The 24,091-nt window shown below is 27.3% G+C and overlaps 1 protein-coding gene across 3 annotated transcripts in view; it reads left to right on the top strand.

The window, feature by feature from the left end:
- Positions 1-24,091, top strand: part of LOC135925037 (E3 ubiquitin-protein ligase RNF123-like) — a 68,910-nt gene that overhangs the window by 9,477 nt on the left and 35,342 nt on the right. Inside the window, exons 1-14 of one of the 3 annotated variants that reach the window (XM_065460177.1) lie at positions 14,277-14,347; positions 14,415-14,481; positions 14,527-14,618; positions 14,665-14,753; positions 15,224-15,278; positions 15,332-15,417; positions 16,457-16,543; positions 18,399-18,466; positions 19,087-19,212; positions 19,893-20,010; positions 21,923-22,135; positions 22,909-23,154; positions 23,367-23,440; positions 23,718-23,887. In XM_065460177.1, coding sequence (XP_065316249.1) covers positions 14,308-14,347; positions 14,415-14,481; positions 14,527-14,618; positions 14,665-14,753; positions 15,224-15,278; positions 15,332-15,417; positions 16,457-16,543; positions 18,399-18,466; positions 19,087-19,212; positions 19,893-20,010; positions 21,923-22,135; positions 22,909-23,154; positions 23,367-23,440; positions 23,718-23,887 — 1,531 coding nt within the window. In that variant the 5' untranslated portion in view covers positions 14,277-14,307. Of the gene's footprint in view, positions 1-14,276; positions 14,348-14,414; positions 14,482-14,526; positions 14,619-14,664; positions 14,754-15,223; positions 15,279-15,331; positions 15,418-16,456; positions 16,544-18,398; positions 18,467-19,086; positions 19,213-19,892; positions 20,011-21,922; positions 22,136-22,908; positions 23,155-23,366; positions 23,441-23,717; positions 23,888-24,091 lie in introns of those variants that run through there. The other 2 variants (XM_065460176.1, XM_065460175.1) reach the window with 2 other exon arrangements.

Below are 24,091 nucleotides of genomic sequence, written 5' to 3'. Positions count from 1 at the left end.
AAACGCGTTCGTCATAAAAAAGGAACGCGTTCACGTTCAAAGTTCGTCAAAAATAAAAGGAACGCCGTTCATCATTTTTTTCAAAAAAACGAACTTCGTTCACGAACGCGTTCATTTTGAACGGTTCATTTTGAACGGTTCATTTTGAACGCGTTCGTTTACAACACTAGATTTACCTATAATTATATGAAATTCATGAATACATATTAAAGTACCATGCTGAAAATATGTTCATCCTAATTTAAACTTTAAACAAACCACCACATTTCCAAATGATTTTTTACTTAGTTACAAATTATAAAATTAAATTTAAGACATTTATAAATTACAATAGAAAAAATAAAAAAATATTTTAAGTTAACAAATAATAGGAGGTTAACTTCAATCATAGTCAAATTATATATAAGTAAAACAAAAAAATGTTATAATAAGTTATGAATAACATTCATTCTACAATTATGAAGTTATGAGAAAATATACAACACTATAATATAATATAATAGATTGAATTATTTAATGGTAATTGAAGCATTAGTAAGTGGACAATTTTTACAATTTATACAAAATTATTTAATTTTTTATTTTTAGATTTAAATTCTTCAAAATATTTCACTGCTAATAATCTCTGCAATTTCTCTTGGGAATATCTATCAATTTTCTCTTAAACCATATAATAAATATATTACAATAACTCAGATCGTAACGTTAAAAGGTGCTGGAAAATAAGGATCTACTATATGTCAAACAATATATATGGTTAAAAGAAAATATGTGTCCAAAGTGTTGTTATTAATTTGTAAAAATTTTAAGAATTTTTTTAAAACAGTTTTAGTTAATTATTATTCAATAAATTTTTAGGATTTAAAGAGAAGTTATTTGTAGAATAGAATAATATTACTTAAAATAATAAAAATAAAATTTGGTACTATTCTATTTCCAATTTTGGAATAATAATAAAAATGATTATTTTAGAAATATATCATGGTATTTTATATAATTAAGTAATGAGGAACTATTAAATATACACATGAATTTCATATAAAACCTACACACTTATAATAAAAAATTATTTAAATGCTTTTAAGACCTTCATTAATACTCTTTTAAACAAAGACCTCCTATCATAGATTTAAATCAAATATGGGGTCAACCTGATTATGTCACAAAAACTCTGTGGTGGTATCCATCCCATTGCAATTAGCTATTTAGAAGATTATTAGCAAAGGTCAAAATCCAGGGTCTTAATTTATTATATAAACATAGCAATTAGGACTGAGTGTTAAGGGAGAAGTCAAAATAGTATGCCATTCGTAGAATCCTCTTCCTAACATGGATATTATCAAAGTATACTTTAAAAATAGTTTTGATAACAAAATTGTTTTATCCCTAAATTCCTAAAGACATACTGTGACATCAAAACTTTCCTTTATTCAGCCCAGTTTGAATTTCTTTGAACCCAATTTTAAAAGACTTGCCTCTCATTAAATTGTCTTCTATATTCAATTCACCTCTACTGTTTTTAAAGGACTGGTCTCTACCTTCTCATTCTTTATCTCCCTTCAAACAGGCTCTAATTCTCATTAATTCTTAATCCTGCTGGGAAATCTTGTCTACTAGCTCTAAAGTTATCGGCCTTTCTCTTGTGTCTATCTTTAAAGCTCTTATCACATTACTATTTAGTTCCTCTTCTTCACTATATTCTAAACTATTTATTATTGGCTCTATTTTCTTGTCTTCTAAGTCCTTATCACATAATCTCAATAATATATCTGGTAAACAATTTTGTTTACCCGCTCTGAATCTTATTTCGAAATCAAAATTCCCTAACAACATAAGCCATTTCTGTAACCTTGGTGACATCATCAACTCCTTATTATCTCTTTTAAAAAGCCCTACCAGCGGTTTGTGATCTGTATATAACAAAAATCTTCGGCCTAACAAATACTCTCTACATTTGGTTAAACCAAACTTGACTGCTAAGGCTTCCCTTTCTATAGTTGAATAATTTCTTTCAGCCTTATTAAACTGTCTTGACACAAATAAAATCGGTCTTTCTACATTATCAACTATTTGTGATAAAGCTCCTCCTATACCTTCATTAGATGCGTCCACTGCTAAAACAATATCTAATTCCTCATTAAAGCAAATCAACATAGGTTTCTCTACCAACTTTATCTTCAATTTTTTAAAACTTTCTTCCTGTGCTGCTCCCCACTCGAACCTTTTTTTTTCTTTAATAGACTATATTATGGTGTAGCAATTTCAGCAAAATCTTGAATAAAACGATGGTAATAATTTGTAGCTCCTAAAAATGACTGTAATTCAGACTTATTATTTGGCGCTCTCATGTTCACTATCTTGTCTATATTTTTGGCAATAGGAGTAACTACGTTTCCTTTTATAAAATGTCCTAAGTACTTTATTTCTCTTACTCCGAAAACGCTTTTCTTCATATTAGCTTTTAAACCATTCTCTAATATTATATCTAACACCTTAACTAATCTAGAATTATGTTCTTCTTCGGTTCTACCTGATATTAAAACATCATCTAAATAATACATAATTCCCTTTAACCCTTGAAATAAAGAAGTCATTGTTCTCTGAAATATCGCAGCCGAAACTTTCAAACCAAATGGTAAGCGACAAAATGCAAATAATCCTCTATGCGTCGTAATTGTCAATATCTTACTCGTGTTCTCGTTCACTTTAATCTGTAAATAAACGTTAGAAAAATCAATCTTCGAAAAAATTGTTGCTCCTTCTAGATTTGCTAATAATTGTTCTATCCTCTGTAATGAATAACTAACTGTACTGATCCATGGATTTAACGAAACTCTATAATCTATGCATAATCTTAAACTATTATCTGCTTTTCTAATGGGGACTAACGGTGTCGCCCACTGGCTATGCACTATAGGTCGTATTATGCCTTCTTTTAACCTTTATTTAATTCCTTATCGACTTCTTTTAACCAAGAAAAGGGCAATCTCCTTACTCCACAAAATTTAGGCTGGTAATTTTCTAATAATTTTATATTTACTTCAACATCTTTTAGTGTCCCTAACTCTTCTTTAAAAACCTCCAGGTATTGATCTACAATCATACTTATTTCATGGCTGTATTTATTTTCGGTTATCTCTTCCTGTTCTACTCTTCTTAATTATCTGTTTGTTGATTTCAACGGGTGTTACCTCTAAAGACTTTATATCTCTTGAAATCTTATTCTCTTTATCTCTATATTTAATCAAAAACTCTGGTGTTCGATTTCTAAGTTTATCGAGAACTAATTCTTGTTTATCCTCTGTCATAGGTAACTTAAATCTATCGAAATCACTCCTTATTATTTCACTATTATCAACAAATTCTGTAGTTCGATTTCTAAGTTTATCGAGAACTAATTCTTGTTTATCCTCTATCACAGGTAATTTAAATCTATCGAAATCACTCCTTATTATTTCACTATTATCAACAAATTCTGTAGTTCGATTTCTAAGTTTATCGAGAACTAATTCTTGTTTATCTTCTATACTAGGTAACTTAATTTTCTCAAAATCACTCCTTATTATTTTACTATTTTCATCATTACCTACAGGGATAGTTTCGAAAAAATTCCACAATTATAAATTGAACCTAACGTTCTTATATCACACCAACCTAAAATTGGTTCAATTTTCAACGTAGTTATCCACAAATTTATACTTTTATTAACTCCTGGTAACCTTACCCTATAATACCCTAAAATTTTTACCACGCAACCATCCAATTGTTGGGCTCTTATCTTCTTTGTAACAAATTCTTTCTCTGGCCAAAATCTCATAAAATCCTTAATACTTATCAAACTAATTTCTGCTCCTGTATCTAATAAATAACAAATTTCTGCTTTATCTATATTTATCTTTACTCTCGGGCATCTATTCTTCATTAAAAAATTCTCTATCCATTTTTCGTACATCTATACAAGTTGCATTTTTAATTCTATATATTTCAAAATCTCTACTTTTTATTTCTATATCACTTCTATTAATATCGTTGAATTATAATTATCGATGTTAAAACACTTTTTATTATCACAAAATTTATCGTTTTTATTACAATAATTAATCTTACTTGCACTATCAACATTATCCAAATTGTCATTATTAAAATTAAAATACTTATTTTTACTACAATTATTAACATTAAAGAAATTATTATAATTATCGAATCTATCATTAAAATTAAAATGCTTATTCTTACCTGAACTAAAATTAGAAAAACCATTATTACCAAATTTATTATTAAAATTTAAATATTTATTCTTATTTGCTACTAAATTATCAACATTAAAAAAATTATTATTATTACAAAATTCATTATTAAAATATTTCTTTCTTAGTCATTTGTTACATTTCTCTTGAGTGTGTCCATCCTGGCCACAAATATTGCACCTTAAAATCACTCTGCATCTTATAGCTACATGGCCATTCTTGCCACATCTCGCGCATTTCAAATCCTTTGTTAAATCACAATCACGCGACATATGGCCTGTCTGACCACAGCTATAGCAACTAATTCGTCTGAAAATCTCTGTACTTCTAGAAATGTTTATGTTTCTCTCCTTATTTTCCTCATTTAATATATTATTTATCTTATCTAATTCCTTATTTTCTATTTTTATGTACGATGTATTTCTACCTAAAATTAAACCTAATAAAAATGCTAAAACTATTACCGAAAATATTATTACAATTATATTTTCCAACAATAAATTCCTTAAAATAATTTGACTTAGATACATTACAAAGAATTCAAAATAATTTTAATCACAAATAACTTAATGCTGCGGCCAAAATTATACAACAATGTAATTAATATTATGATTAAAATCAAAGCATAAAACGGCATTACGAATAAAAGAACAGAAAATATATATATATATATATATTTTTTTACCTTAAATACGCTGATATATACAAACAATTGACTTTTAATCACAATTTATTTCTTCTAAATTTAATTGTATAGTCTATTTATTAGACTGAATATCTGCGGTCCCTGAGTATTTTTACTCTTCGGACCAGTGTTGAATTTTGATGTTTTTGGTATAATTAGCAATAAATATATTCAATATAAATATAATAATACCTTTAATGATTCAATTTTATTACTCCAATTTTATTAATCCAATCTTGTTAATCCAAATTATGTAAAAAAAATTAAATATAATGAATGGATTGTCGATTCACAAAATACGGGTTTTTATATGTTAATAAAAAAAATTAATGTTCAAAAAACAATTTTATATGCAAAATTAAAATAAACAATAATATTCTCCGTACATTCAAGTTCGTTAAGGATAATGGGTTTTTATATGTTAATAACAAAAATTAATATTCAAAAAAAAATTTTATATGCAAAATTTAAAATAAACAATCATATTCTCCGTACATTCAAGTTCGTTAAGGATAATTTTTATATTCATCTCTCATTTTAATATTAAAATAATAAAATAAAAAAAACTTTTTTTTCATAACTTTAACAGCTGATATAAAAAAATTTGCGTCTAGGGGCAGGGGGACAAATCCCCCCCCCTCCAAAGCCAAAAAATGCGGATGCCGGATATATTTTTCAAAAATATTATTGTTTATATTAATTTATATTTGTTAATATTTATTCCTATCTCATATTAATTATATATTTAATTACATTTATTATCACATTCATCTACTAAGTTATTTTATCAATTAATTTCGATTTCAAGTTTTCCGGCGTAATATTTACTTATTATTTTCAAATTTTTAGTGGCGTAATATTTATCTACCATTTTCAAATATCTAGTCAAAAAATAATTATTTCTGAAACTTCTTGTCCAACAGGGAAAAAGAAATTGCAACCTTATCCAACGAGATAGAGTCTCTGCCATCAAGCAGTAACAGCTTTTAAGGAGTTAGAAGTGCCAATTATTTGCTATTACTGAAATATCACAATAGCCTGAAAGAAATATTTCCTCAGAAGCAAGAAAATTATTGGATTCAATGCTTATTCCAAATTTTATTTCTCATTAGAATGTATTATTTAATTATACAACTATTTTAAGTAATACTTTTCAAAAACATGACATTGACTTGATTAAGAAGATGAGAATAGCGGAGAGCATTTTATCAGAAATCAAGGAAATTAGGGCTAATGTTGATGAAGAATTTCATATTTTATTGTTGAGTCAAAAGCAGAGCTATACATGTTTAATATTTGTCTCCCTCGAATTGTAGCAAGACAAGCTCATCGTTAAAACATTAATATAGGATCAGTAGAAGAGTATATCTTAAATACAGATACATTTATAATCCAAGTAAATGAATTTTTAATTCATCATGCAGCACTTACTAATCTGTAAATATTACTTCCACAAAAGCCTTCTTAACCTTTTTCAGATGGTGATAGAAAAAAAAATATTTGTAGATTTTTATTATGAAGATGTTAAAGTATCTTATGATGCCTTACTAGCTGAATAACTATGTTTATAATATTAACAATGGTTGATATAGTCCCAAAAAATGCTATGGATGCTCTGCATTATTTTAAACACATTTTAGATTAAATTCTCAATGTATTAAAAGGGATAAACTCTTACCATTAGTAAACTAATGAGAGAACATTCTCTTTTTTAAGAAGAATAACAGAGGCCTGCAGAAGTACCATTTGCAGAGCACGGCCTGGATTTTTTTTAAAGATTTTTTACGCCCGGCCTGGGTTTTTTTAAAAAAATTTTCAGGCCCGGTCCGGCTTTTTTTAAAAAAAATTTAGGCCCGACTCGGCTTTTTTTAAAAAAAAATCAGGCCCGGGCTGGCTTTTTTTAAAATAAAATTTTCAGGCCCGGCTTGGGTGTTTTTTAAAAAAATTTCGGGCCCGGTCCGGGTATATTTAAAAAAATTAAAATACTGTCCAGCCCTGGGGCCAGTCCTCCAGGTCTCTGAACAACATACCAAGAAGTACAACATCTGAAAGTAGATTGAAAGGTTTGGATCTTTTGAATATTCATAGGCATTTGACGACAAGCAAGGATGAGATAATTGAAAAATTAGCTCAATCACAACGAAGATTGGGTTTTACATTGTAAATATATAACATATAAAATGCAATTATTCCTAAGAAACTTTTTGTGTAAAGGCTCAAAAAATTCAAATTTCTATTTTGGGTCATTTAAGTGATTCTTTACACATGTAATTTTTTTATAATTCACATAAATTTAAAATTGTGTATTAAAATAGTTATTAGTCTTAATAAATTTATGCTTGATATTTTTAAAAAACAATAATATTTCTTAAAAAATTTTATTACCCCCCCCCCCCCCCCTCAGACCAAATACCTGCGTACGCGCCTGATATATACAGTTTGTGATATTGATATTCTATTTAATACAGAATTTGATTGAAAAGCTAACATAGTGAAAATATAATTTATATGTATTATACGGAATACGGAATAAAGCGCATACGCCCTCTCAACGTTGTAGGTACAACAGAGCTACGCTAGGTTTTCCTCATTTCCATCTAATTGGAAGATTTAAGTTAGGTATAAGTAAAATATGAGGAGCCCTTCACACGTTTGTGGGCAAGCCGCACGTACTTGTACGCATAATAGTTCATAAACTATTATTTAAACGTCTGTGGGCTGGAACAGATAGGGAGGACCAAGAGAACAGCCCACACCCAAAACCTACGGCCCTATTTATTTTAAAAAAGGGACGGGGAAGGTACTCTAGAAATAAAATTTAAAACCTAAAATAAGAAATATATGATTAAATAAAATACAAAGTACAAATACAATCACTTATCAGTTTATCATCCTTGAAGATAATTTCCATATGGTTCATAAGTAAAACGGAAATGTGGATCATTTATATGTATTAATCTAATCTATTAATTAAAATAGTATTGATTATTATTTTTCAAAATCACAATTACTTCCGGTGGAATTTGAAGTGATAGAACGGTAAATATTATTTTATTTTAATCATATTTATTTACAGATTCTATGAACATTATATCTCAATATTGATAGTAATTATAACTTACACTAAAGAAATTAAGCTTAAAATCAGCCATCACCTACCTTTAAAGTAATTAAATTATACTGTAGTTCTCGGGTATAGGCTTTTTCATTGTCCCACTCCTTTTAAATTAAAGCCTATAGAGGTTTAAGCAACATTTTTCGAAATGTTGTGCCTACAAGTACGTGCGGCTTGCCCACAAACGTGTGGAGGGCTCCTCATATTTTTACTTTTATACCCAAATTAAATTGTTCCAATTAGATGGAAATGAGGAAAACCTAGCGTAGCTCTGTTGTGTATTCAACGTTAGAGGGCGATGCGCTATATATCACGTATCACGTAAAATAGTATTCATTTAATGGGTTAATGATGCTTACTATCAAGTGAATGTATGGAAATATTCTAAATACCAACCTAATTTGCTAAATACCGACCAAAATTTATTAAAATTTAATAAGACTCTTATTATTTAATATATTAATACGGAATCACGTGGTCGAGTCCGGCCTCCTATATATTATCCCCCCAAGGATGGAACCACCAAGTTAGAATAAGAAAAAATTCATGATCATTTCCGGGATTCGAACCCGGGACCATGGGATAAGTAAGCCAAGCTCTTGCCTACTAGGCCATAGAGGCTTTACAAAAATCACGATTTTTCAAATATATATTATAAATATATTTGGTAGTGCCTATCCAAATGAAAAATGAACAAAATTCAAATTTGATAGGTAGTACCTTAAGGTAGTAAGCATCATTAACCCATTTAATGGGTATTTAGATAGTCTTATTAATTTTTATGTAATAAAATTAAATCTATATATTACTTAATAGAATTATAAAAGAAATCGCTCAGGGGACAACAAAAAAATTTATTTTTATTTTAAAAATATATTAAGGAGCCATTAAAAAAAATATTTTGCTTCAGAAGGCTATTCAAATTTTTCAGGGGGCTCGAGCCCCTGCGCGCCATCCCCTAGTGCCGCCAATGTAATTACCATGCCCCTTCCTAAAAATATTTTCAAGGTCCAAATAAGTATAAGAGATTTCTTTATAAATAAGTAGACATATAGTATATATTCCCCTATTATATATAATTGGTTATAAAATTTTAGGTAAAATGCCACTTTTACAGACGTATTTGACAGTTTAATATTACAGTTAATATTTTAATAAATTTAACTAATAATTCTTTAACGCCATCTATTTATTTAAAAATATTATTAAAAATTAAACATTTTATTATTATACATCCCACAATGGATGTAATAAATTAAATATCTTTTCTTTTTTTACGTGCTTTTAGGAAAGCTATTTTTGAAAACAGTTTTTATTTAAATTTTTAACACCTGTATATTTTTGATATTATTACAAACTACTATTATTTTAAGATATGATATATCAAATAGAGGTGGAGCGACAATAATATATTAAATCTTAATTGCTTTCATCATATCACTCTGTTTCTTATTTTATAGTTACAAAATGTCTAATTTCTAATATGGCATTTGCCATGTAAATAACTCAAGGCTACAATATAATTGCATAATTTCTTCTAAAGATTTTAAGTGTTTGTTTTATCAATTTATCTAACATAATAAATTCTGATATGAGTTAATATCGTGAGTGTCATGGCTATGACTGCAAATTAACCAGGATATATTATTTGTGTGGTTATGTTAGTTAAGATTATTACTACAGCTGCTGAGAGCATATGATTGCATATTTTAGATAAGCAATAATGGTCAACTGTATAGTCGTTTATATATCATTAAAAATGGAAGATAATCTTTAAAAATTTAATATCTCACAATAATTTTCTCGATTACTTATCTAGCTTCCATCATGTCATCTAAGAAGAAGCTCTAACCACAATATAGTTTTAATTGGTCGTTCATATTCTCTTCTTAAAGAAAAGTTGATTTGGTTAGGCCTATAAATTTTTCCTTATTAGTTCATTCTATAAAACATTCTAAACAGAGAGTTATATTATTTCATGACCTTTTGTCAATGTAAGTTGCTAAGAATTATATTATATTATGTAGTTTTTAAAAACCATTATCAAGGCATATGTATGAATTAATAAACCTTTTTTATCACTTATAATTCTTTCAACCCAAAATTTTTTTATATTAGCAATCGAAAATAATTTATACTGTAATAATTATATTTTGTGTTAAAAAATTATTTTTGGAAAAGTATTATATTTTAATTATTTATGTGCTAGTTTATTTTGTATGCATAATATAATAAATGACAAAATATGAAATTCAGAATAATTGTTCAGAGTTAGCAAATTTTAAAAAAGTTAAATATATTAATATAAAACCCGGCCGAAGGCCAGGCAAGAGCAGGCCGAAGGCCCGTAAATTGGGGGGGGGGTATGGGGCGAAGCCCCTATAATATTTTTTTTAGTTTAGCCCCCTGAGATTGTAAAGGCTAGCGATGCCCCTGCAAAATGTCATATGGTGCCATACAATTGACTTTTTAATTCTTTAATTTATATAGTCTAATCAATTTTAAATATATAACTGTGTTACTATTGGTTGAGATAAATAAAAATTTTCTTTAATTATATGAGTTGTGTGAAAGATATGATTATATGGAATTATTTCTTTATAAATTGATATTCACACATACACTTATCAAAAATCTTTTATTGATATTAATTCAAAGACAATATTATATTTAAACTATATAAATTAAAAAATTATTTTATTATTCCTTTATGTCCACAAAATTGATACATGATCAAATCACTAACACTGATACAAAATTACTTTAATAAATTAAAATATTTTTTATTCCTTTATTTTTATGTTATAATGCCCCACAAATTTTCAATATCTTTACCATGCCAAGCCACATTGAAAAGATAATAATAAATTTTCATTATTCAATTGTTATTACATGGAATACATTTCCTTGTAATTTTTTCAATGTCAATACACACCAGGCCACCATACATATTCACAAGCCCAAGATTTCATTTTATCCCGACCCTGATGTCCGGCATGTAATAAAATAATTTTACATCGTAATTTAAAAGGAATTACGGCCCTCCTCGCATTAAACAATCATCCACCCGGACAATTCTTTTTCTATTTTCTTATAAATTTTACAATTATTTTTCCACGGTTTTTTTCCCGTCCCGTTAAAAATAATTTTATCTGATTCAATTCTTTATCTTTTAAAGTATTTAATTTTATATCTTCCCAATTAGTAGGACCACCTTTTAGCACATGTGATAGGGAACACATCAATGCTTTCTCTTTCTCTTTCTCTTTATACATTATTTTATTTTTATTAAAGTCTAGATCTTCTTCACTCGATCCCAACCTGGATAAAATATCGGTCAAACAATTTTCTTTGCTTCTACGATATCTAATTTCAACATTGAAACTTCCCACTAATAATAACCAATCTTGTAATCGGGGTGATAACATTAATTCTCTATTATCCTTTTTAAATAAATGAATTAATGGTTTATGATCGGTATAAATTATAAATTTTTTCCCGCTTAAATATTCCCGACATTTGGCCTGTTCAATAACAGAATATCGCGTTTCCACTTCTTGGAAAACTCTAGAAAAAAAATTGGTCTTTCTAAACGTCAATTAAATGTAATAATGCACCGCCAACACCTTTGTTAGATGCATCAACATGATTTCTAAATAGTTGTTAAAACACACTAAAATCGGTTCTTCCCCAATTTGTTTTAACATTTCAAATGTTATTTGTTGTTCACTGGCCCATTCAAGATGCCCTCCCTTTTGTAATAATTTATACAAAACAAAGGTATGGCAATCTTTGCAAAATCATCCAAAAATCTATGATAATAATTTATCATACCCAAAAATGATTACACCTTCGCCTTATTGGTGGGCGGCTTCATATTTGCTATATTTTTCAAATTTTTTTCAAGAGATTTCATCTCCATTCCATTTATTTGATGTCCCAAATAGATAACTTTTGTTATACCAAGAACAATTTTCTCTTTGCTGGCCTTCAGACCTTTAACACGAATTCGTTTGAAAACTTCTTCCAAACGTTGATTATGTTGTTCCGGTGTTACACCAGTAATCAACACATAATCCATATAAAAAACTCCTGCTAGGCCATGAAAACCGATGCCATTGTACGCTGAAAAATCTGCGCTGACACACTTAATCTAAATGGTTACCTACAAAAGGTAAATAACCATTTGGGAGTCTTTATAGTGCCTATTCTATTCAATTGGAATAATAATCCCATCTTTTACCCATTTGTTCAACTCGTCTTCTATTTCCTTTTTCCATTCAAAAGAAACTCTTCGACAAGCCATAAAATGATGGGTGAAAAACCATCTTTAAGTTTAACGCTACTTGATAATCATATAACATCCTAACTTTTCTTCAAAATTGATACCATATTTATTAACTATAGGTATAGCGTTATGTCATAATTTGATTGTAATACATCAGATTTATTTGTATTGATGCCAGAAATTTTTATCACTTTAGAATTTTCCATTATTAATTTTTTAAACTGAAAACCTACACGAAAATTTTGTTCCTTAACCATACAGGTTATTTTGTGTCCACTACAGACACAATGGTTGCATATAATATTATTACCAATATTCTTCTTAACATCAAAATTTTCACTATTTTTTTTGTCCCTTTAGAAATCAATTTTTTCATATGGATCATATTTGCCACATATTTGGCTTTTAACACTATTGTTATTCATATAATCAATTTATAAATATCCTGATATATAACATGGATTACTTCTTTTATTTCTTATAATTCTTGGATGTTAACCACCGATCTCTCCACACATTCCGGAATATCGCACGGATTATCCTTTATATTAACCACTTCTGGTTTATCCTTTTGCTTTCATTCAAAACTTCTTTTAAATTACTTTCCAAGTCCAATATTCTATATAAATAATTATCTGACACCACAGTGTCTTTATTTAAATTATTTTGTATCTTTGTCACTACATCGGTACATTTCCTTGTCAGAAATTTTAATGTAATGAATAGCACATATATTATAACAAATAATAATATCTCACTACTTGATTAACTTATATACAACTGATTAAGTTTTTTATACAAAATATAATCAAAATGCTTATAAACGAAAACTTTATCGAAAATAGGCCTATAATAATGATCATAACACAAGCTCATTTCATATTTCAAAAAAACTTACCTTAAGATTGCTTTGTTAAAATTTTTTATAAAAATATTTATATAAAAAAAAATTTTTTTACCTTTAAAAATAGAATTAATTAGAACTCCGATATCCTCTAGTCACGAGCATCAATTTAACAGTTCTTAACTTACTTTGCAATTTCGAATTTTAAACTCTATACTATGATTTCTTATATTTCTTATTTTTAATTTAACACACAAATTTTGTTTTTTGTTTTTAATCAAATACCTATAAAACTTTAAATCTAATTAATAAAAATCGAAGAAAAATCATGAAAATCCAAGAATATAAATTTATACATCAAAATCCCATAATAAATAAATTAATATGTTTAAATATAAAAAACTAAAACTAGTAACTTGGACACCTGCCTTCTCTCATTCTTTATGCCATAGCCGTTCGATTTATAATATAAATTTTTCTATTGTTGGGGTGTCGTTGGGTCTACCCTAAATAAGAGTGAATAAGACTGCATATATTTTTCTTAAGGATGGGGTGTACTTTAAGGGGGTAGGGTAAAAATATTGGACAAGGGGGGGGGATTTCGTATTTATATGAAAATCTTTATCTTTCATGTTGAAGCTGTAGGTGATAATCTTCAGAAAAATGATATAGTTATGAAATTAACATAAAATTAAATGACCAAGATACTTGTAGGCTATGTTCTTGAAAAACCGAATATGGATCGATATAATAACTGCCGATTAAAATTTTAACCAAAATGATATTATGTAGACCTGGTGATTTTGCTTATATTTGGCAATGTTTGTTCTTTTTATCAAATCTTGAGACTTACATAATATTATTTTGGTTAAAATATAAATCAGGCCGGTTTTTAAAAATCTATCGAAATCAGGATTTTAACAACACTATTTGTAGGTTATATATATTATATATTTTACATAATTTAATCATAATTCTAAATTTTTATTTTATATAAATATCTAAACATATTTTTCTTATTTTTTTAAGTAATTGGGGGATTATTATTTGGGAAATAAACATAAATATAAGCATGGGACAAACCCTAGTGTAGTTGTTTTTAGTTTATCAGAAACAGCCGTCTGCTAAATGGAAATTTCTAAAACAGAGGAATACGAACATTATATAAGTAATTTTTTTTAGTTTGTTTATACAATTCCAATTATATATACTAATATTTAAAAAACAATTATTAGCCGATCCTAGAATGGATAAATTTTTGCATTATGTTTTGCTGGGAAAGTCACCGATCTCTCCAATTAAGTATATATTCATTAACTTTACTTTTGAACTTATATAATTGATAAGTGGCAATACCTTTAGTTTGCAAAACTTTAGTCAACATATTAATGATGAATTTGAAAATAGTACTAAATATACAATACCAGTTCAGCCTAAAGGTTTATTCCTAATGTTTTTTTTTACTTAATTTTAAATTATTAATAGATGCACCAGGTAGATTGGGTGGGAAAAATGTTGTTTTGGATGCATCAACAAATGTTGGTATATTTATGGTAGAGGAAGATAGATTAGGGGTAAAAATTTTATATAAATAATACAAAAAATAATTAAGTTCTTATTTCCTAATGATATATTAACATTATAGTATGCATAGGTATCCAGAATTTTTATATAAAGGGGAGGGGACATTATTAGATTAGGATTTCCTCCATAAATTTTATTGGAGGTCTTTAGGTTCACTTAAGCCTATGGCTATATTATATTTTTATAAAATAATTTTGGGTTTTCACTTAATAAAAATGTTTTTTTTAAAAAAAAATTTGAAATATAGTCATTATTTTAAAAATTTATTAACTTTTACTAATTTTTCTTTCAAATTCTTCTTTACTTATCACATATTTATACATTTTTGGGGGTGTAGGGGAAATTCTTTTATGCTTAAATTTTATAAGAAAACAAATTTGGGATGGAGGAGGATTCCCTGGTTATGCACCATTATATATATAATTAATAAATTTATAAGAACTTATAAAAATATATTTAGGTTTCAAGTCAAGCTAATTTTAGTACTGTAAGAGCAAATTGTTGTGTATTCAAAGGTAGGTATAGCACTAATATTTAGTCAGACCACTTGTAAAATTGTTTTTATTAGGAAAATGGATTTATGAGATCATGCTTGGGACTAAAGGGGTTATGCAATTAGGATGGAGTACTAAGAATTGTCATTTTTCCCATGAGGTTTATTATTATCATTTATTTACAAAGTTGTTAAATGGTACTTTTTTATGTATCTAGATAGAGATTCATTGTCTAAAAATAGATATAGATACAGATTTATTGTCTAAAAATGGATCTTGATACAGATACATTGTTTAAAAAGATATATATATATACTGATACCATTTTTTAAAATTATCTGTAGCAGATACAATTTTTGTTATACTTTAATATACAAGATTCGCCATTGTTTTTGAACAGAAATGCTTATTATGAGAGCATAAAATATGTAAACAACATTTTTACATTTTGTTCTCATTCAATTTGAATATAAAATAATAATATAAAATGTCAATACCCCTATTTTTATAGATCTTTTGAACAAATTATCATTTAAAATTATATGAGCATTTATTTTTAAAAAAAATTTTAACACAACTTATAATTAATTTATTTAAAGTTAGCAGAATATCTATATAATTATTTTAAAAAATTCTAAATAAATTTATTTGCCTAAAATATTTTTGTGCATCAATGGTAATGTTTTTAATAATTAATGGGCGTCAGCTACAAGGATTATATATTCCTTTACATGTGAACTGATATCTATAGATTTATTAAATGGGGAAAAAATAATATTTAATAAATATTTATATTTTTTTTTATATATTAAGTTTTAATATTAATATAAGTTTAAATATTTTATATATATTTTTTTTATTATATTAGTTTTAATATTTTTTTATATATATTTTTTATTTAAATTATATGCTCTTGTGATAAACTTTTTGCATTCAAATATTTATATTTTTAAAATAAAAAAGCGTTAAATAAAAGTATATCAAAATGTTTCTAAAAACAGAGATACAGTTATTACTAAAATAATATCTAGACACAGATACTTTTATAAAAGTGTATATAGATTTAGATACAACATTTTTGCCTAGATACTTTAACAACTCTGTTGATTTACTTTAAATTGCATTGAATTTTTTTTTGATTTTATATAATGAACTTATATTCATAATGAGATATTAATTTTCTATATACAATATTAAAGCAAGGAGTTGGTGACACTCCAGAATCTTTTGCCTACGATGGAAATAGAATCAGGAAATGGAATGTCTCTACTGCAAAATATGGAGAAGTAATATAAGTATTTTTATAAATTGAGTAAATATTTTGTATTATTAATCAATAAATTTCAGTAAAGCTTAATTAAAATAATCTTATAATGTTACTAAATACTACCTAAACTATTCAATATTTGAGGGGTTTATGAAATATTTGAACAATTTTATATTATAATAAATTATATAAAATATATTTTTGGAATTTTAAATTATTTATATTTCAATTCAATTAATATTTTGAGTCTCATAAATAGTCTTTTATTTTTATTTTAATAGTAAAATTAAGGATAACTAATTAATGGTTAGAATTAGTTTTGACTTTTAAGTAACTTTAGTTGGAATCTTAATATTATTAATCATTAGATCAGACCTCTACCCTAACCCCAGCCTGGGTACACGGGCCAGGCCTTACAATTTTTTTACCCACGCCTGGCCTAAAAAAATTTTTTTTAAAAGATACCCAGGTCGAGTCGTATTTTTTTTAAAAAATATTTTAAATCGCCATTATTAGTTATAAAAATTAAAAATAAATAGAATATATTTTAAAAAATTCGGGTCGAGCCAAAAAAAATTTATGAAAAAAATCTAGGCTAGGCCGAAAATTTAAAAAATAAAATCGGGCCGACTGTGCAAATGGTACCCCTACAGGTCTCTGCGTTAGATAATGCATTTATTACTCAATCTAAACTATGATTTAATTTAATCATAGAGAAAAACCCCTATGAACCTCTTTAGTCTGGTCTCTTTTCATACCCTCCTGTCAAAAATGTCTATCAAAATTTATATATATATTATTACCCTCTCTATGCTGACTAAAAGTCACATTTGGGTTACCTTATAAAGATATAATTAGTTTTAATGGTAACCAATTTAAGTTATAATTTTTAGCTTTTTTTAATAAATAAGGAAAACTATTTACTAAGGTTAAATGAAATCACTAGCAATTTAACAGCTGATAGATCGCAATATATTTTTTTAAAACGGCAAGAGATATTTAATTTTACTCATGTAGTTTAAGAATTATATTAAAATTGAAAAATATTTTATTAGATTGGTCAGCTGTTAAATTGCAGCAATTTCTAGGATTTTACGTTTAACTACAAATTTAGCAAAAGTCTCAATTGTAGGAAAAATTTTTTTTTTGAGATCCCTTACATATTCACTATTTAGACTAATTGTAACCAGTAAAATGATCGACATACACAGATGCCTTATTATACAGGGATACCGACGGGGCTAAGATAAAGAGGTGGCTATCTTTGGATGTTTTATTATATGACAAATAAATATTAACATTATAAATAATTAAAGCTTCTAAAAAATGAAAGATGACTGATAAATTTTTAATATGTCAGAAAAAAAGAAAACGTTATATTTTGATTATTATATATAAAAATAATCTCGAAATCTTAGTATATAATCATTGTTCCAAAAAAAATCTTGACTTATTAAATTTGAGCGATACATGACAACAGAACAAATTCCCATTTCAGCCCAAATTTTTTAAAATTAATTTATAAGTCCGGTATCAAATTTTTTTATGCCATAATAGCCCGAAGTCCGAAATTTTTAATTTAAATAAATATAAGTTAAACGCATTTCTATAAAATTAAATAAAATATTAAAAAATCAACTATTGCTTCTTATTACCAGAGAAATTGGAATTGTATATCTTAATAGATGTGAAAACATATTTTTTATTTAGCCCATTTTGGGGACTTGCCTGTCTCTGCCTCCCCAAAATGTTGAAAATCATGAGCATGGGCCACATTTTAATATATAAATAAATGTAGTAAATGCATAATTAGCCGCATGAAACGTTTAATCTAAATTTAAAGATTTTTTAAAATATATATTTTTAAAAAATAGGCATGGCGAATCGGGGATACTATAAGTTGCTCCATCGATTTAGATTTAGGTTCCATCACTTTTTATAGGTTTGCTTTTAGTTTTTTTTCTCTTATATATATCTTAATATAAACAAATGCCTATAATGGAATGTCCTACACTTAAGCCGGTGTGGCATATTTTCTCGGGTCATACTCGGCCTTCAATCGAAAAAAATCTGGCCGAATCGGTCCATTTTTTCTTGCCAAGCTTGACTTAAAAAAAATAGTTGTCACTGAGGGTTCTTTGATAATAATAATTCAAGTATATATTGTCTCCGAGTGTTATAGTGTTTTATCTATGTCCATTTTTTATAATTATAGGAGATCACACCATAATAATGAAAATAGAGGATTATTCTATTTAAACATTCTTATTGGTAATATGGAAGAATACAATATTGGAGAATTTGATTAAAATTATTTTGCAAAAAATTGGATATAGGACACTGTAATACTCAACTGACGATATTATATTATAATATATGAATAGTTAATATGTGAGTAAAAAATGAGAAAATAAAAAGAAAAAATAAGTATGTTCAAAAATAACTTTAGCTCATTTCTAGTAAAGTGCCACATTTTCACAAAATTTCAAATTTATCAAAAATTTGCAATTATTAAAATTTTATTTTTTTTGAAAAATAAAATGGTTTTAAACAAAATGAAAGGAATGGTAAAAGCATGGGGGAGGCTTTCGACAATATCAAAACAGGGTACGGTATCGCTTACTTCCCAACCATCAGCCTCTCCATACACGAAAGCGTGCGACTAAATTTTGGGGCCACACCTTTATTATATCCTTTTTTTTTACGATTAGTTATAAAACTATTTTTATACACTGACGTCTTGGATGAGATTCTATCGGGGTATGAAAATAAAAATCCATTTGGTATTCCTCTTTAATATGAATATGGCTATCACAAAAATAAGACGGCTATTCATAAATCCCTGCGTTTAAACTTTGGTCTTATAAAACCATTTTAAAAAATTGATTAAAATAAAATCAACGATTTTAATTTACCCTGGCTTTTATTTGATCCGGTAGTTCGAACTAAAGACACGAACCACTACCTTCACCATAACAAAATATAATTTAATTTAAAATCAAGGTTTTAACTAATTGAGTAAACCAGGTTAGTTAACTTAAAAAATTTGGTATTTTTTGGTCGAAATATATATTTTTCGATTTATTGGTCATTTCAAAATTTTGTGAATTTAATTTTAAAATGGAGCTCAGGCAGAATGATCTTGATGGTTTGGAAGATGATATTTGCTTTTTTAAAATACATAAGCAGCATATTAACCAATTTATAATTTATTGACAACTAATATTCTTTATTTTTCTCGATTTATCGGAATTAAATTGTATAGTATGATTTTAATTAAATATTATTCATTTATATTTTACGCCATTGATTTTTAACGTCTTCCTTAACACAATTCTCTAATTCTTGCTCCATATTGTAAACAACACGCATCCCGTAAACGGTTACATGCCTCTTCAAGACCCCCCTTTGCAGGATTTGGTGAGGGCTAGAATACTTTTTTCGGGCCTTCACAGGATATTAGACGCCTTCGTTAAGTTGGATCAGGTAAATAAATTATTTGTTATAAAAAATCTATCTAAAACCTTAATGAATATTTGTTCTTATTTGATGCCTTTGCTAGTTTTAAGTTATAGAAAAATATTTTTAAAAAAAATTATGGCCTTGAAAACGTTTTTCGCTTAAAACTTGTGATAATTGTTACATCCATCGCGGTAGGAAATAGCCATACATGGACCTTTGCGCCGAGATATAATTCGGCGGTGATGGTTTATTATTTTTTATTAGCGTTTACTGGCGCGCCGAATTCGCCACCGTTTTTTAAACTGGCAGCACAGCGGCGTATTTTAATAAATGATATGAATTCATAATTCAATGTATTTTTATACAATTTATTTGGACACAATTAGTTTAGTGAAACTCATTCTTTTATATGTAATTAACCTTGATGTAATTCATTTTTTAAATTTTAATAAAATAGTTTTCTTTATCTTTGCTAGCCATCGTTTGTTTCTAACATGGTGGCAGCAGAGAAAAAAGAATCAATGATACTTAAAATTAAATATAAACTTTAATTAAAACATGGACACTTGGCGAGCTATAGATGAAAACTATTTTAATTCTTGGACTAGATATTGAAATATTCAAAGATGAAAATTTATTGGATGATATTTTAAGAACCAATGTTTGACAAAAATGCAGACGAACCCTAGGCTCAAAATGATTCGTATATAACACAGATTAAAATGGTTATATTTACATAACATACGGAAAGCTATATATAATAATAACAAACATCGTGCTATTTGAAACCTAACTGTTCCACCTCAAGTTTACTCTAATTTTAAATGTTTCACGATTTTCAAGGAGGGGAAAATTATGGGTGGATATAAAATTTAAAGCAATTGAATGTTTAAAATATATTAAATCGATATTCGTACATTGAAATATGATACATAAAGTAAAATTTTTTAGAATAAATTGAAATTAAATAATATAAACTCGATGATGATAACAGTAACTATTCTCAAATTGTGATAACTAAATACCACGATGATACAAATAAAAGAAATTATGATGTCTATATCAAGTCAACACGTCAATGGTGTCGATACAGATAACCAAAACGACGACGATGAAGCTAGTACTAAAAGATATTAATGCCGCTTATTGACATACAAACAAGATCGATAAACAACAAATTAACGACTAATTCGCTATCGACGACAAAATTTATTCACGATAACAAATAACGACGAAATTAATTCGCTATAACTTCGACGATCGCGAAAAATAAATATAATGAATTTCTTAGAGAGAGGAATATTATAAATTTAAGAAATAAAACCCCATTCTTTATCTGTGTTTTGGTTGGATCTAGCAGATCTTATCAATATTTTATATATTTATTTTTGCTTCACCCTTAAATTATTAGTTAGTTATGAATGACTGGCCCCCTTGTCTAATATTAAATTCGTAAAAAATTGTGACAGGAGCTCGAACTCAAAACATAACTCATGCCACTTGATCCATTTTTGCCATTAAACAAAATTACCTTTTGACTTGTATATATTGCATAGCAATAATCATCCAACTACTATTAATATAAGATAATGTTTTGAATGCCGAAATTTTAAGCCTTGATTAATAAGACGACCACCGTGTAATAAATTTTTTTGAATAGTGTAAAAAATTAAAGTATGTGTAAAGAAGCTAAGAAAAAGACATTCAAAAAAGGAAAAATTCAAGAAAGAAAGAAGAATAATGTTTTTAACCAATAAAATAGCCAAATAATTAATTAAACATTCGTCAGAAATATAATTTAGAAACTTATATAATAATTTGTTTATTGCAAGTTTTAAAAAATGATAAGGGAATCGAAATCAATTCCTATATTTGTTGAAAATAGAAACGTATAAACCCTTTTAACCCCAAAACCCCCCACTTCTAAAAAAACAAGAAGGAAACAATAGAAACGACGTTATTAAGCGACAAAAGCGATAAGACTTTGGAAGCTTCGTCCACAGCTTTGCCTCAAAAAATGGAGATAGTCCAGGAGTCTGCAAATAGCGATTTTGATATAAAAGAGTTGCCAACGTTGGAAGGTACCAGTTCGAGGGCTTTGCTTTTTATCCTGGCTGGTTACTTCTTCGATAAATTAGTCAAAGTTTTGGTAATAACAAACCTTTCACCAGGGTTTAACAAAAAAAATCAATGAGCATTAGATTATTTTTGCCTTAAATATAGAGAAGAAATCTTTGAAGTTTAAAAACAATATTTTTAAAAAAAAAAAATTTGAAGAACCAAAAAATTACGTGAGCATTCTTAAAATAAAATATTTATTTTTTTTTATTTCAAAAATCAAAAAATATTATTGACTTTGAGAAGTTGTTAAACATTGTTTCATTAAAGAAACAATAACAAGATTATATACATCTAGTGTGTTTAAGCTTACTTAATTACAGTCTTTTAAAAAATTCTTATAAGATATTTGTAGTGTAAGAAAAAATTTACATTACATTTTGGATGTTATGCAAAAAAAAAGAAAGTTAATATAGGATACAAAATATGATATTGGCAAAACAAAAAATAATATTTTTTTAAGTATTTCATAACACTACGATTCATCAACGCTCATGTGGTCAATTTCTCTTAAAGAAAATAAGAAAATTACACAGTATTTTTGGTAAGCGGGAGTTAATTCCCTGGTAGAAAGAAACGTCAATTTTTTTTTCAGAGAAAGGGAGAGGGTTATTTTTTGAAAACATTAAAAAAGAGAATTATCTTCCATGATTCATCTAACATATGTCATGGTCATTGTTCAGTGTTCGCACTTTAAAAAAAATAAAGAGTAATCGGATTAAGTTTAAAAAAATGATGAACCTTTTTTTTGCTGTTGTTAATAATCCTTATTTAACTTATTTTATCAATTCTGTTCATATACAGAATAATGCCTACGTGGTAGAAATCTGTTTTTTTAAACTCTTGGCCAAACATATCAGTACTGAAAAAGGAGATGATCAACCGATGGGTAACAGTCCCTTGTATTGCAGAGAATTTATAAGCAAATTTTTGGACGTTTTCTGGGCCTTTATCGACGAAGTGCAGGCCAAAGTGATCATGGAAAATCTCATAACTTCCATTTTGGTGCACTACCGGTTCTCACCACTCGACTCAGATTCGAAATACCAGGTAATTTTTTACTATTTCTGACCGATAATTTGATTAACTAAAAATTAATTATATACTTTTAGAATATTAATATGAGTGGGCAGGATAGAAGATTAGGGTGCGATTTCATTTATACAAATGACGAGTTTAGGCATGACCTCAAATATATTTCTTGATTTATTATTAATAAACAATAAATAAATCTCTCCTAATCTTTCTTATTTAAACAACAGAAATTATACTTGTCGATGATGATCGAGTTACTAAGACACGAGCCAACGAGGAAATATTTACTACAAAACGTCTTATATCCTTTTTATACTTATATTATATATAAATAATCTTGATTATACAAAGTATTTGATCCAATTTGAATGACGTAAGCCAAATAGGATCAAATCAATTTAAACAAATACTGTTTTATTAAACCTTTTACGCTTACTCACTACATGTCCTTCCCTCTTTTTCAATACCTTGACTTTTAATCTAGTCTTAACTCTTTTTGGAATTTTTTTTAAATTTAATAATAACAAATTATTATTTACCTTAACTCAATCATCATTATCAAATGTTGTTTTATGTACGTTCGAGAGGATTAAATTACCTTTACTCATGCATGTTAAATCACCGGACTACGACCTTCTTCAAAAGCTAGTCCCACATCCTTACCTAAATATTTCCTCTATCCTCGATCCTCTCAATTATATGGGGTCCGTTCATAATATTCGCGACTATACCAATCAACCTGTTACCGGTAACTCAATACATAGTCATGCCAATTATTTTTTATAATTTTGGTTGTTTACCTAATCCTATTTCTCTGTATGACTATATGTCGACCGAAGTAACGTTTTATAACTATTATGAGTCCATATAAATAATATCAGCTCACAATGAATTTACCTAAATAATCTAAGCTAACCAATATATTAGGTTTAAAGATAAATATAATATATTA

The sequence above is a fragment of the Gordionus sp. m RMFG-2023 genome, chromosome 2, assembly GCF_954871325.1.
Source record: "Gordionus sp. m RMFG-2023 chromosome 2, tfGorSpeb1-WG-v2, whole genome shotgun sequence".
NCBI lineage: Eukaryota > Metazoa > Nematomorpha > Gordioida > Chordodea > Parachordodidae > Gordionus > Gordionus sp. m RMFG-2023.
Note: the sequence above shows the minus strand (reverse complement) of the source record. Positions and strands in the feature narration are given on the sequence as shown.